Here is a 13,778-nt window from a genome sequence, read left to right as displayed (position 1 = left end):
CACATTGACAAGGAATGGAAGGAACTTGAACTGACTGCTCTGTGTGCCAGTGCAGAGAGCTATGACCATGCCATATACATCAAATACATCTAATTCATCCCTGAGAATACAGTTGATGGCAAACAATTTGTTTCATACAACATGGTGATGTTGATGAGAGTGACATATTTTACAAAACTCATTGTCCATGCACATTTGGTTGTCAATTCAGTTTAAAACAATGAAAAGCAAAACCATGCAACTATTAACACAGGAAAGGTGTTTTATTTACATGAAAGAGCTTAGAAGTAAGTTCAGAAAGAGCTAGAATAAGCATGCCAGATAAGCTATAGAAAACATGGTAGTGAAACAACCACATACAGTGCGCAGCAAACCACTCAAAACTATGAAAATGCAAAATAAATAATTATCTTTAAGCTTCCAATAAACTGTGTGAATTACACAAATCACAGTATAACTTACACCCTGAAGAATGCATTGCTTATAAATAAATGTTTTGCTTTTTTTAGCTGTGAGAAACATTTCAAATACTTTCAGTTGAAAGGCTTCCAGCTGAAACAGATGTGAATGGCTCTATAAAATCCTCATTAGCATACTTTATTAATGCTGTAACATAACTCTTTGAAAAGAAGCGAAAAAGAAAAAAAAAAGTGGTCACAGTCAGTCATATTTTCCATGTGTTTTGCACAAGACAGTGTGCCTTATTTTCAAAAGAGACAAAAGGAAAACATTACCTCAAAGGACATTGATATAATACGCACAAGACTAGGTGTTGTTTTTTTTAATGTTTTTCCCAACCTGAACATTAGGTTCTAGTTACCCTGAAATTCCTTTAGGGGAACATATTAATGCTTATGTAAAAGGCACTAATTTCTTTTTTAATTACAGATGAATTCACATAATGTATTATTGACAGCCATTTGCTTTCTTGACTTATATTCAGACTTTTGCTGCCCCAAAATTAATTTTCCCTGTCATTTCTCATGTCATTGCAAGAAGGTCCGTCATAGAGCAAAAATATGCCCTTTGTACAGTACTTTCTCATTCTGTACCTGATTTCAAGGATTTTACTTTGCCATACTCCTGTTTGCCTCCCTGAATTCTGAATGATTCTTTGCCTCAAATACTGAATTAGGATGAAAGGGATTATTATTTTAGGATAAAATTTAAATTGCCAAACAGAAAACCTAAGGGGAGACTTCAGGAAAAGAAATATCTTCCTCCTTGGTCTCAAGCTATGCTTCCACACAACCTGTGAAATAGTAGCTTAGCAACTAATTTTACTCTATAATTTCAACCTAAACTGACTGAAGAGAAAAAATGAAATTATCCTACAATGATATAATAATTTGCTAAATGAAAACAAAATGAACATTAGCAAAGTGATTCTGCAATCAAAGTAACCATATCCCAGTTAAGGAAGAAGAGTCCCTTTCCCAAAGCTAAATCATACAGCTTCTTGCTTTAATTTATTTAGTGAGCTAGTTGTCAGAAGCAGAGTTATTTCCATCCCAGCCATGAAAGGGTTCAATCTACCTGCATACAATATATCTCAAGGCAATTTTGTTGCCTAATTAAGACACAAGTCTAGAGCTGGTAGGGTTTTGTGTCACTGTTGGATGCAGAAAAGTAGAGAGTTCTGGAACAGCAGTAGGGAATACTTATATATATATATACAAGCCAGTCCTCTTCCAAATGAATAAATGAAACCATGATAGTACCTCTTTCCTGACCACAGCCAGATAAAAATCAGACCATATGGCTATGAATACAACATATAAAAATATATGTTCCCAAAACCAGCGCATCTTTGCAGAAGTGGAATCACATTGTTACTTGTATAGACTGAACTCTTACTGTGTATTAGAATTTCACCCATCCGGAAAAAGAGAATTTAAATCACCAATATCCTTGATTTTTTTAGATTATTGTGCCCAGTGTATTTAGTACAGAAGCAGCCCATAGAATTACCAAGTAGCATAAAGAATGAAAAAATTAATAACAGAATGCATTGAAATTTGACTGTTATTTTGCCTTTTTTTTTTTTGCTGCTGGGTTAGTGCTGCATAGAGTAAGGCACTGAATTAGAAAGAATAGATTTTTTTCTAGTTCCTACCTATGTCATTGGTTACCATCTTGGAAAACTTTCTGCTTTTGGTCTTCACTGTAAATAATATTATAATAAAAAAAAAAAATCAATCTAAGTGTATCAAAAGGTGAACTAAAGAAAAATTAAGACTAAAGAAAATAAAAATACTGTACCCTTTTCTATAAAATTATTCATTTTTTGTTCATCATCAGAATTGTTTGGTGAACCAGAACCTACAAGTGGAGACAGAATGAAATGGATATACATTTGACATGAATGAAGCGTATTTAGTTTTGACACATAAATCACTGTATATTAATACACTTAAGATATACATATATTATACAATATATGTATACATTTAATATACAGAATTATATTCAAGATCTGAGTTTGACAAAGATACAAAGAAAATATCAAATACTGATATTGGTATTCTCTGTAGCTGTATTAGATATTATAAGGTACAAATTACTTTGGCATGACACAATTCTGGCATATTGGAACTAGCCACAGAAATTACAATGCAAGGTACAACGCTGCACATTGAGATTATTTCTAGAAATAATGCCCTCATTGAACAAATGTTTACACTGAATAACTAAATGGCTCTACTAATCATTGCTCCAGACACAGAGATTAGCCTAAGTTATGATTCACAAAACACAGCTGTAACAGGAAAAACAAGTTCTATAAATCTGTTTGGGTTTGGTTGTTTGGGGTTTTTTTCAGTGCAGTAAATTACTGTTGGACCACAGTTCTTCAACTGGTCTGCAGACAACTCTAGGCCAATAGTGCCACCTGTATTTTTCTGTATCCCAACCCTGAAAAACTGATCTTAGCAACAGACCACAACTTCAGGCTTTCCAGTGTCATGAAATTAAAAGATTGCCAGGAAATTAAAACAATTTGTCTAAAAATTTTAAAATTTAATTGCATTTTATATTGTGGAAGTGTGAAATGAGAATAGAACACAAGCATTTTGGCACTTCTGAAGACAAAAACTTGACAGTTTAAATGCTGTACAATCTTTAAGGTCAGATAAATGCTCTCAGAGTCTAAGCCTATTGCTGCTTGACATTTATAGATAAAGCAAGAGGTAAGATTATTCCTCCTGAATTTTCACAGTATTTCTATAGTTCTTTGTTACTGAAACTGTAGGATACTCTCCTAACTTGCACAGGCAGGCAGTCCCTTTCGCAGTTCTCTCATCTCTATAACCTCCCACTGGAGGAATCCTAATGGAAGTTACCTTCCACTTCACTTGGACATGGAAAGGTGGATTTGAGACTTCAGTACAAACAGTGACTGGTCTCTTTTACAGATCACATTATAGCAGTGAACGCCAATAAAGCATTCAATTGTTGCCAATCTCATCCTCAAATTTTAGAGCTAGTAGCACACAAACATTTTGTGTTGGGTATTTTCCTCTTAACTAGAAAGCCTCTAGACTGCAAAAAGTTTCCCTAAATTTAGCCTCCATCCTTCTTCTCAAGCTTGCCAATACTCTGCAACAAATTTCTCAAAAAGGTCTTCTATTACCTCTGAAAGCAAAATGCCACTTTCAAGCTTGTTTTCAGTCTTGAGCTTTTGCCCAGAAAAGATATAAAACTCAAACCAAACCTAAGGAATTACAGTTCTTTTCTCTTCACAAACATCAACAAATTATTTCCATACCAGAGTGGTGCATCCAAGATTTTTTTCAAAGGAAAAGTTGAGAAATCTACCATAAGTTTAATCTTATTCACGGAGAACAGATGACAGAATCGAGGGAAGCAAGGCACAGTCCAACCTCGCTACTAGAAGTTTCTATTTTACAGGAGAATGCAAGAGCTACATTCCCCCTCTATCTTTTGTCCATTCACTATTTTTGGTACTTTAGACATTATTTTTTAACCTTCTTCAGCTCACACTCAACTCAAATAAGGAGGAGGAAGGTAGGGGAAACCAATTGTTAAATTTAGGAGTTTTCCATAAACCTTGATTTTCATCTTTGGAGTTGCCTTCATTGCACTGTTGCAGAAGTGCTGAATTTAGATTTATTCTACTTCAACACCCAATTATGAAAGGGCCCTCTTATTTAAAATACACAGCATTTTAAATGGTATAAGTTAGGAGTTGTTTGGGCTAACATTTGGGTGATTCTGGAGCAGGGGGAAAAAAGGATACACGTTTAAGGTTATGATCCATTAGCTGTTCATTTCAGACATTTTATAGCAGTGCTCCAGAGCCTAGATTTAGCCCAGACTTTTTAAGTGGGTCAAATTCAAATACCATAGTGAGTTTATAATTATGCTCAACCTTGACATGCAAAGGATTTACTGCAACTGTAGCAATGCATAGCAAATTGTTTACAGGCATTGGTCTCAATATGTAAAAATGAAATAGGAAACATGCTCTTTATTCTCAACACCACAAAAAAAAAACTTTCATTATAAACTATACTGAAGTTGATGACTTCAGCATGCCAATACTTAGCAACACAGATTTGTCATGAAATGCCATCTTCAGGCAAGACTTTTAACTAAAACTCACAGCTAGGTTTTGCTTTAATTATAAACAAATCAAATTTACTCTAAGAAAGCTAGCAAAAATGAAAATGACACTGATTGATCTAGAGGAGGGTTTGGCATAATTTATAATGAACATCAAAAGACAATTGTCTAATCAGAAATTAAAATTTATGTCAAAATTTCTACTAGTGCTACAAACACAATGTTTTGGTTTGTCATGTTTTCAATTTGGCTTTGAAAGATACAGGCTGCAATAGAAAAAGAACCTATCTTTAGATGCCCATCTTAATTAGCATTTTACACTACATACTACTTTGCATGCTTCACTTAAATCTGCAGTTGAGTCCTTTAACCTTGAGTAGTTTTGAATGAAACAAAATTACATCCTTAAAAGTTCTCAGAGCAATAAGCAAAGTGACAATTTTTAGCTACTACAAAAACTATTCCATCTATACATTGACATGCCTTATTAAGTATTTACATGGTTATAGCCTCAACTAGCCAATATGAAAATAATAAATCTTGAAGCTTTCATTTAAAATATTCACATACAGCAGTGGCAACTGGAAAACTGGAAAAAAAAAGGTGCAGGAGGAGGAGTATTAAGTAGGGAACTCCTTTCTTAGGATGCTCTTTTCTGAAGACTTCTGATTCTACAGAAAAATAGTAATTTGCCACTTATGAGGAAGCAGAAGTAAACTTGCTCAGAAATAATCTCTGCCACTTTTGAGGAATACGAAACACAACCATAAAAATTATTACAGGAATTTGTGTATCTCTTGTCAATGCTTCAAAATTCCATCGTGCAGTATGTTCCCTGAGGCATAAATATTTCAACTTATTCTCTCTTCAATCATCTTTATAACATACTCCTATTGCATCTCTAAAGTCAGCCTTGTTTTAAAAATGCAGCTGTGCAAGATGGCAAAATTTATGACAGTTCCAAAAGTTTATGAGAGGACAACAGGTTTTATATAATTACTCAACTAGTAAGTGTTAACTTAATGTATGCCATCTTCTGGGAAAATAAGAAGCTGAAGATCAGGGAAAGTTATGATTACCTGACGTGGGTGACTTGCAGCGGTCTTCTGGCACCACCGTACCTTCATTTATATCACAAAGACCTGGTGAAACACAAAACCAGTGTATTATAAATACAGCTCCCATTTTATTTCTACTTCCACCGCAGTCAGGAACTTCATTTCTTATTAGAGACAAACAAGCCAGCTGTGATAGGATTTCTGTTACGTACTAATCTTTTTGACATTACCCACAGTAACTGTAGAGTCACTTCTTCCTACTAAAGTTTTCTTTGCAAAATACACTCTCAATAAATTTCAGTGAAAACCATTATATTTTCAGCTAGACAGACTTATCAGAACAGTTAATTATTTACATAAACATAATCTGCTTTGAAAAAAATCAGTCACATTAAAAATGTAATTGCAAAAGAAAATCATATAAAAGAGGGTCCTGAAGACTGGAAACATGATGTGTGATATTAAAGTGCCTTTTTTCAAACTACTTTTCCACTGTTACAATGATATGCCTTCTATTTGCCAATTTGTATTGCCAAGTTAATTTTCCAGAAAAACTCCTTATTGGTGTCACTTAGAGAACTCAGGTGTTAGGATGTTGATAGGTGTTCTCCCTTGCATGGAAAAATTTCACTTAATGTCTTACATCATCAAATCTGATCAATTTGAATACCTGCAGTATGTTAACATCTGAAAATTAATTCCTTTCATTTCAGTGAAGGAAATAAAAACCCAGCCATACACAATCAGAAGCAAAAGATGGGAGCTGCCTCAAAATATTCCTAAATATTATTTCATTGCATAAATTAAAAGCATACAAGAAATTTTCTATTTTCCTTTTTTGACAAGAAATTGCTGTCAAGACTGCCCAAAATTAAGAGAAGTGCATTTTGTTGATATTTTAAAGTAATGCATCTTCAGGTTTATAACATGAAGCTCTCCTACAGAAATTTCATTATGTGATACTAAGGCAAACAAGGTTGTAATACTGAACAGTAATAGCTATGAAATATTTGCTAAAATTACAGAGTTTTGTATGCACAAAAATATTTCCAATACTCAAAAAGTTTGTGTTAATGGTAATGGCTAAAGCAAGAAAGGTATCACATGGAAAGCCTGTCTATACAACTGCACACTGCACATTCACAAGTGCATCTGTACATATCTGTTAGCAACAAAAATACAACAGCTCTACTCCATCAAAGTTTTAAAATTTCCAAACACTTAATCAGAATTTCATAGTTCAAAGGGAAAAAGGTTCTCCTGAAATAACATATCAATGTGGAACACATTGAAAGTATATTACATTAACAGTTGTATTTATCCAAAATAGTCTTTTTTAAGATTACTAAGAGCATGTATAGCTTAAACCCCAAAACTCAATGACTAGAATTGTCAAATGACCACATGGCTTCGTTAATCCTGCATTTAACAGTCCTGGAACCAATTTAAATTCTAAAATGTCAAATGAAATTCCAGGTGGAAGCTATATATTTCTACTACACAGGAGAAAGAAAAGAGCAATTTATTTAGTCATCTGTCAGTAAATCAATGAACACTATGGGATAATCAGAGCTTTACATCAGAGTTTTAAACAGGCATAGGAGACTAAATGTTTTGAACTAGACAGGATTGTGTAAAAAGATTTTTGAAAAATCCTAAAGTTGCTTCCACAACAAGCAATACAAGTTTTTGATGATAGCTGTGCTGGGAGGATAAACCCATACTGCACTCTTAGAAGTAGTTGCACCCTCAGGAGCCAAACCTAACAAATTCATGCAGTTCAGGAACACAATTTCCTCCTTTCCAATAAAGATTAATTCTTTACCTTCAAAGAAAGAGCTTAACTTCTTGTACAAGTTCTCCTATGAAAATTAATTAATTGACAGCAATAGTCTTTTGCCAAGAATGAAGACACCTGCACACTTGAATTCTTTGTAGGAACTCTCAAGGCTATAATTTGGTTAATATACATCTTAATTATTAATAAGTGTGCATTGTGGTAATCATTATGGCATATAAATCTTGGATATCTGTTCATAGCCATTATTGCTATTACTTAGGAGAGAAAAGGAACAGGAATAGATGAAAAGTAATTTTAACTATGATTGTATTAGTAATTAAACCAAACAGAATATAACAAGAATGATCTAAGTTTGTGAACTAGGAGGGTCTGCCCATAACCAAGCTGAAGAAACTTGCAAGATAATCTCTTGCTATTCATCTTAAAACCCCAGGTATCCTGATAGAAGCAAGACAGTGCTCCTGAAAAAATTCTCTGGTTTCAGGTTTATAGCATCCATATAAATTGCTATGAATTACAAAAGAAAATTGATCCAAGAGTTTCTGTTGCAGAAACACAAACTATATCATTCTATAACACCAATATATGTTTAAGTGACCTTCTAATAAGCTTTTAGTTATCTCTGTAAACTCCAGAAGCAAGAAAATTAGAAACTCTCCAAATTAACAAAAATTAAATATCATTGAAGACATCATTACTATACTGCATTAAAAACTTCACAGAATTACAGCTAAAATTAACTGATACATAAAGCTTCATGAGACTTAGTTTTTTTCACAAGCTATAAGCAGACATATCTCAGAAGAACTTACAAGTTGACTGAAAACAGCGCAATTAAAAATTACAACTAAAACTAACTTGATAGGATGTAAAAGTTAGAAATAAAAACAACCAGAAAAACAGGGCCCAAAAAAAATCCCCAAGCCCAACAATAAAACTTTCTGATACAGTTTTGGCCTTGGCTGATGTCAGCCACAGCTGATGCTGGTCTCATGACATTTAAGTTAAAAATTCAAATAGTTCATGGGGGGATAGGGAAAAAAAACATGATCAAGCAACTCCAGAAGAATTCCAGGCATGTATTTTCTTCCAGTTTTTTGAACTCCATCCCACTTTTTGAATCACTCACAGATTACTGTCAAAAATCTCTTTGATATAAAATAAAAATTTTAAAAAGTCACATGCATGTAAGAACTGTTTCATTTTTGTCAGAAACCTAAACTACCTCTGGTAGAACTAAGAAATCATAACTTCTAAAGAATTGTACTAAATTGCACTGATCAAAGAGTCACATCAAATCTTGTAACTCTCACCAACAGTAATTTGCAGAAAAAGAGTTATGATTCATGTTCTCTGTGAACTTATGGAACTAAGCAGGAAAAAAGAGCAGCTATACAAGTTTTGATGTTTCATCATGAAATGATGACCTGTCTCATTTTTTTATCAGTACTGATTTAATGACTCCTGTCCTATTTAGCAAAGAGTACATCAAGCAAAGGTAGCCTAACAGTGTAAGCCTCCATTGTGTAGAGTTTTCACCACACTATAAACTTTTACTTACACATTTCATGTCTTTGGGCACATGGGCAAAGCTGATTTTCTACACCCTCCCCCCTCACTATTAGACTCTGAAGATAAACTTTGTTTTCGTTTTTAACCTTGACAAGCAACTGACGACACTGTCTGGCAGGCCTTAACAAAACATATATACTGCATGCTTCACAAACTATAAATTGCCACCCAAAACATGTGAGTAGTATACCTGGTACGAATCACTGATAAATTCCAAAACACGATCCCAACTGGGAGCTTGTATCTGTAGAGCTAGCCTGAAATGACATTTTACAGTCTAGCTAGTGTAGAGAGCCTTGTCTCTAAATAGATGCTGCTTTAAGACGGGAATCTGAATTTCTTTTCTGAGTAGAAAAAATAAGATGACAGAGAAATACATCATATTCTTGCAACACAAGAGAAGGGAAAAAAAGCTTGCATTTCCATTTATATTTTAGAAGACACGCAACTCTCACTCTATATAATTTTTTAAAAGACGCCTTTGTAAATTTTAATTGATTAAGGACATACCATTTACTAGATCTTAAGTATGCTGGCAAATACTGATAATCTATAGAACTGACATTTTGTGCTGAAACATACAGAATATCTGGGGTTTTATGAGGAAGGACCAATCCTTCCTGCCTTTTCTGGAGGTAGTTGAATGTAAAATAGCAATATGCTGCTCTGTTCCAGGCTGTCTGAAAGCATACATAAGCTAGTATGATTTTTTTTCCCCTTAAATACACTCTTCTTGTCTCAAAGAAGAGAAATTTCTAAACCAACCACATTAGATAGAAAAACACTTTTTCTAGGACAATTTAAATATTAAGTACTAGTACTCCCTGAAGATTATTAGTTCTATAGCCACTGAAAATATCTCATTCATAGATAAAAATAATTTTGAAGTATTTAAAATAGAAATGTTTTCAAGACAGAAATTCAATGAAGGCACATCTTTCAAAGCAAAAACAAAGAAGCATAAGCTCCTTGAATTTTTGAAAACACTAAATGCTGATAGTGAATGTCCAAGAAAGGGAGAATGCAAAATCCAAAAGTGTTCTGACTACCTCGTATAGTTCCAATCCTATAAATAAATCAAAGGGTAGTACTTAAATATAACAGACTCATTATTTGTGGAAAATTATTGAAGCAATTATTGAAGTCTGGGCAACACATACACTGAAAGAACTACAAATAATGAAAAATGTTAAATGATAACTAAAGAAATTATGTTCAGTTTTTAAACCACTGTAGCTCCAGTTAACCCAGATACTGTCAGGATGGTAAACAGAAAGAGAATTGCATGGTTATGAAATTAACTCTCGGGTACAAAACTTGTTTAAACTTACTCCTAAATAAAATAGTCTGAGTAAATTCAGCTTTACAATATTTACTATTTTTGGGATTTCTACCCATCTTTTTCTTTTTTTTCAAAACAATAATCAATCAGTGCCAGATCCTGGTTTTCAGTTCTGTATCATCTTAACGTGGAGGTATTTCTTTTATGCCTAGCCCCCTTTCTGCCATGGCAGTAGAGGAGGAAAACTATAGAGAAAGCAGTTTTGGCACTTGAGACTATCCTCTGAGATGTATTTCTTTTTTCTTGTTGCGGGAAAAGAAATGGCAGAACTAAGACTTGGACCACAATTTCAAGTTTGTTTTGCAGTATTGTTTGTTGTTTTTCTTTTTAAACTCCATTTTTACAGTAGCTTAATCTGCTCTACTTCACTAAAAAAAAAAGGCTGAGATAACCTACCTCTGCCTGAGGCCTGGAGAAAACTGGCATCCTAAGAAAAGGAACAATGCTATGCTTTTGAAAAATAAGCTCTACATCCTCCAGATCCTTGGATGCTGTGAATGATGTTGTCGGTCAGACTCTCGGGTAATTCATGGTTCTGATGGCTTACCTTCCTCACACAGATACCTGAACTTCAAAACTGCTTGGAAACTGAACAGGGCTGTTCACAAACACCTCTTGAACTCTATAAACAACATTTTTGTAGAAGTAACTTTTCACTTTTAGAAGAAGTATCTCTCTGTAATCACAATGTTTATTCTTATGATTGCTACTAATACTCTAACTCTGGACTTCTGAAGCTTTTTCTGCCAGAAAGGGAACCAAGCAAGGTAAGTTTCTAGTAAAATAACACTCAATTTTTGAGTAAGATCTTAGCTCTATAAACATCAGTAAATTCTGAGATAGGATCTCCTTGTGATTTTGAGATTTATTTATTCAAAACCACAAAATACAGAGACTATTTATGGTTGCTTTATTCCTTTAAATTTCTTTTAAAGATATCACAAACATGAAATACAATGAAAGCAGGATGGATTAAAATCAGTTTCTATAGTAAAACAAGTACTTTAAAAGAACTAAAGAAAGTAATTATGGCGAGTGAAAAAAACAAAAAAATCAAGTTCAGATGTTCAAACAATATTTGAATGCCATGAGATGACTTACTTATATAAGAGGTGCGAAGCTTTTTCACAGACTCTGAATATAAGTTAGAAAGGCCGCACATGCAAGAAGCCACAGTCAGCATACCTTCGTGAAGCAATGAGAAAAGGAAAGACGGAGACACTAACAGTACATTTGAGACAGAAAAGCCAGCCAAGTAACTTGTACAACCAGGTTATTAAAATGCCATTGCCATGCAGATTGTTAGTATCAGAAGTTAAGATGAAAAAAATATGACTTCTTATAAAGCTATATTAATGAGCAAAGAGGGCTTTCATCATGAACATCTTTGAGACACAGCTGAAACACAGAGTTATGTGAATCCAATTTATTGGATTAAATAAAAACAGTTAAGAAAACAAAGGCAAGTGATGTTTAAAGCTCCAAAAGGCAGTTTATAATCTATATGCATGAGGCAGACTTTAAGCCCTTTACGCCCAGGACAAATTATCACAGTCAAACAGTAAAGCTATTTCTTTCTCTAACAGTTTATATAACACAATAAAATATTTTATCTGACAGGATACTGGCTGTGTATGCTCTGCTCTATATGAATGATTTTTAGATCCAATCCATCAGTTGAAATAAGCTGACTGGTGTTGACTGGATCTTTTTCAAACCATCCATTTACTAAAACACCTCCTAGAACACTCACTTCAATTTGAATAAAATATTACGTGAAGAATTTACAAGGACTTTACTCTGGATCTCTTAAAGAAATTAACACTCAATCATGAGGATGGGTTTTTTGGAACAGTTTATTATTATGTCTTGTGCTGTTTTCTGAAATAACTTACAAGTATCCATGACACATCAGGAAGAAGAAAATTTTAAAATACTAAAATTTCCTTTTGGTTACAAAAAGCTTTGCATTTGGACTGAAAAGTCGCTTTCCATTTTAGCTGAAAGGGAACACTCTTCAGCATATTTTAAAATCAAAGTCCTTTTTTCCTATTTCAGAGAGATTTATTTTACTAGTTTGTTTGTGGAAGTTTATTTTTTTCTTTTCAATCAAAGGTTTCCTCTCAAGCATAACATAACAGTATTAACAACATAACATGATTTAGCTCATCAGGGACATTTCTGTTCAAATTTTACAATAGGAGCCAAAAGATCCCAGCAAGCACTCAGGCTATCTGCAAACATTAATGGATTTATACAAACATGTAATATGGGCACTAGCTGTATCAGAAATATCAGGATACTTCCTCATGCTGTGTAAATTCTTGTAAACTGCATAAATCCATCGTAAATTTTTATTTTTTCTTTAAAAATTGCACTGAAAAATAAGTAATGGTATGAAACATCAGTAGATTTCACTAAGCAACAATTTTTAGTGAAAGATGAATTAACAAAGCTTCAGTAATGACATTAGCAACAAATCAAGAAGAAAGAAAACCACAGTGAAGAAAGTGTGTATTCTTTGAATACAAACAAAGACTAGATAACCAATTGGGCCTTTTTTCTGACCTTAAAATATGTTTTGGGTTACTCACCTCCGGATGGTTGCCGAGTTTTTCGGGGAGATCGTGGCTCCCTGCGGTAGGGATCATTGGAGCCATACAGTTCAATAGTTCCTAGATTCAAGAGCACTGTCTTCTGGAGGTAATCAACCATGGCAATACCATTACAGTTTCCAAAAACTACTCTGGAAAAAGAGAAGTTAAAGGAAAGACAATGCTAATTAAATGTTGGTAATGTTTCACACAAATAGTTTTGCAGTGCAGCATTTACCAAGTCCTAATTTTTAGGAATTATCCTAGATTGCATTTATTTATAAATTTGTATTGTAGAGCACAGTATTGATTAATTGTTCTCTTGCAAAAACATGGTGCCAAGTAGAACAGATCACTGTCAATGTCCTTGCCAACCTATCTGACACAGGGCCTTAAGTGTCACTTTCTCTTGGCTGCACAGTGCCATGTGAGGAAGAATGATGCTGATTTGTCTCTGCTGTTAGCATCATCAGTATCTGTCATGACCCAAAAGGAATCCTCTCAGAAGCACAAGAAACTGATTACCTCTATGTTGCTGTGCAGCTCATGTGAACACACACAGACACTCAATTTTAATGGATAGCTTTAAACCACTGTGATGGAATAATGAAAGAACTGTGTGGAATATACTTACAGGCCATATGCTGAGTTGATGGCTAAGCTGGTTATCTGTTGAGGAGGTTCTCCACTCACCCACACCAGTTGGATAACAAGCTCAATTTGGTAGCCTGGAGACTGCTTGAGAGGAGAGTTTTTGACTCTGCCAAGTAAACAAAACATGGCATTCCCAGTGTCTCAATTTTTTCCTTATGGGATCAGAGTTCATT

General features: G+C 34.0%; 1 protein-coding gene across 1 annotated transcript in view; it reads right to left on the bottom strand.

Moving 5' to 3' along the window:
- STXBP5 (syntaxin binding protein 5) overlaps positions 1-13,778 on the bottom strand; it is a 101,822-nt gene that overhangs the window by 18,163 nt on the left and 69,881 nt on the right. Inside the window, exons 17-21 of the mRNA XM_084202121.1 lie at positions 13,586-13,711; positions 12,952-13,103; positions 5,664-5,726; positions 2,263-2,322; positions 2,117-2,164 (exon numbers count right to left, since the gene is read on the bottom strand). Coding sequence (XP_084058247.1) covers positions 2,117-2,164; positions 2,263-2,322; positions 5,664-5,726; positions 12,952-13,103; positions 13,586-13,711 — 449 coding nt within the window. The remainder of the gene's footprint in view (positions 1-2,116; positions 2,165-2,262; positions 2,323-5,663; positions 5,727-12,951; positions 13,104-13,585; positions 13,712-13,778) is intronic.

The sequence above is a fragment of the Fringilla coelebs genome (assembly GCF_963513975.1).
Source record: "Fringilla coelebs genome assembly, chromosome: 3".
Lineage (NCBI taxonomy): Eukaryota > Metazoa > Chordata > Aves > Passeriformes > Fringillidae > Fringilla > Fringilla coelebs.
The sequence above is the reverse complement of the archived record's forward strand: the minus strand, read 5'-3'. Positions and strand labels throughout refer to the sequence as shown.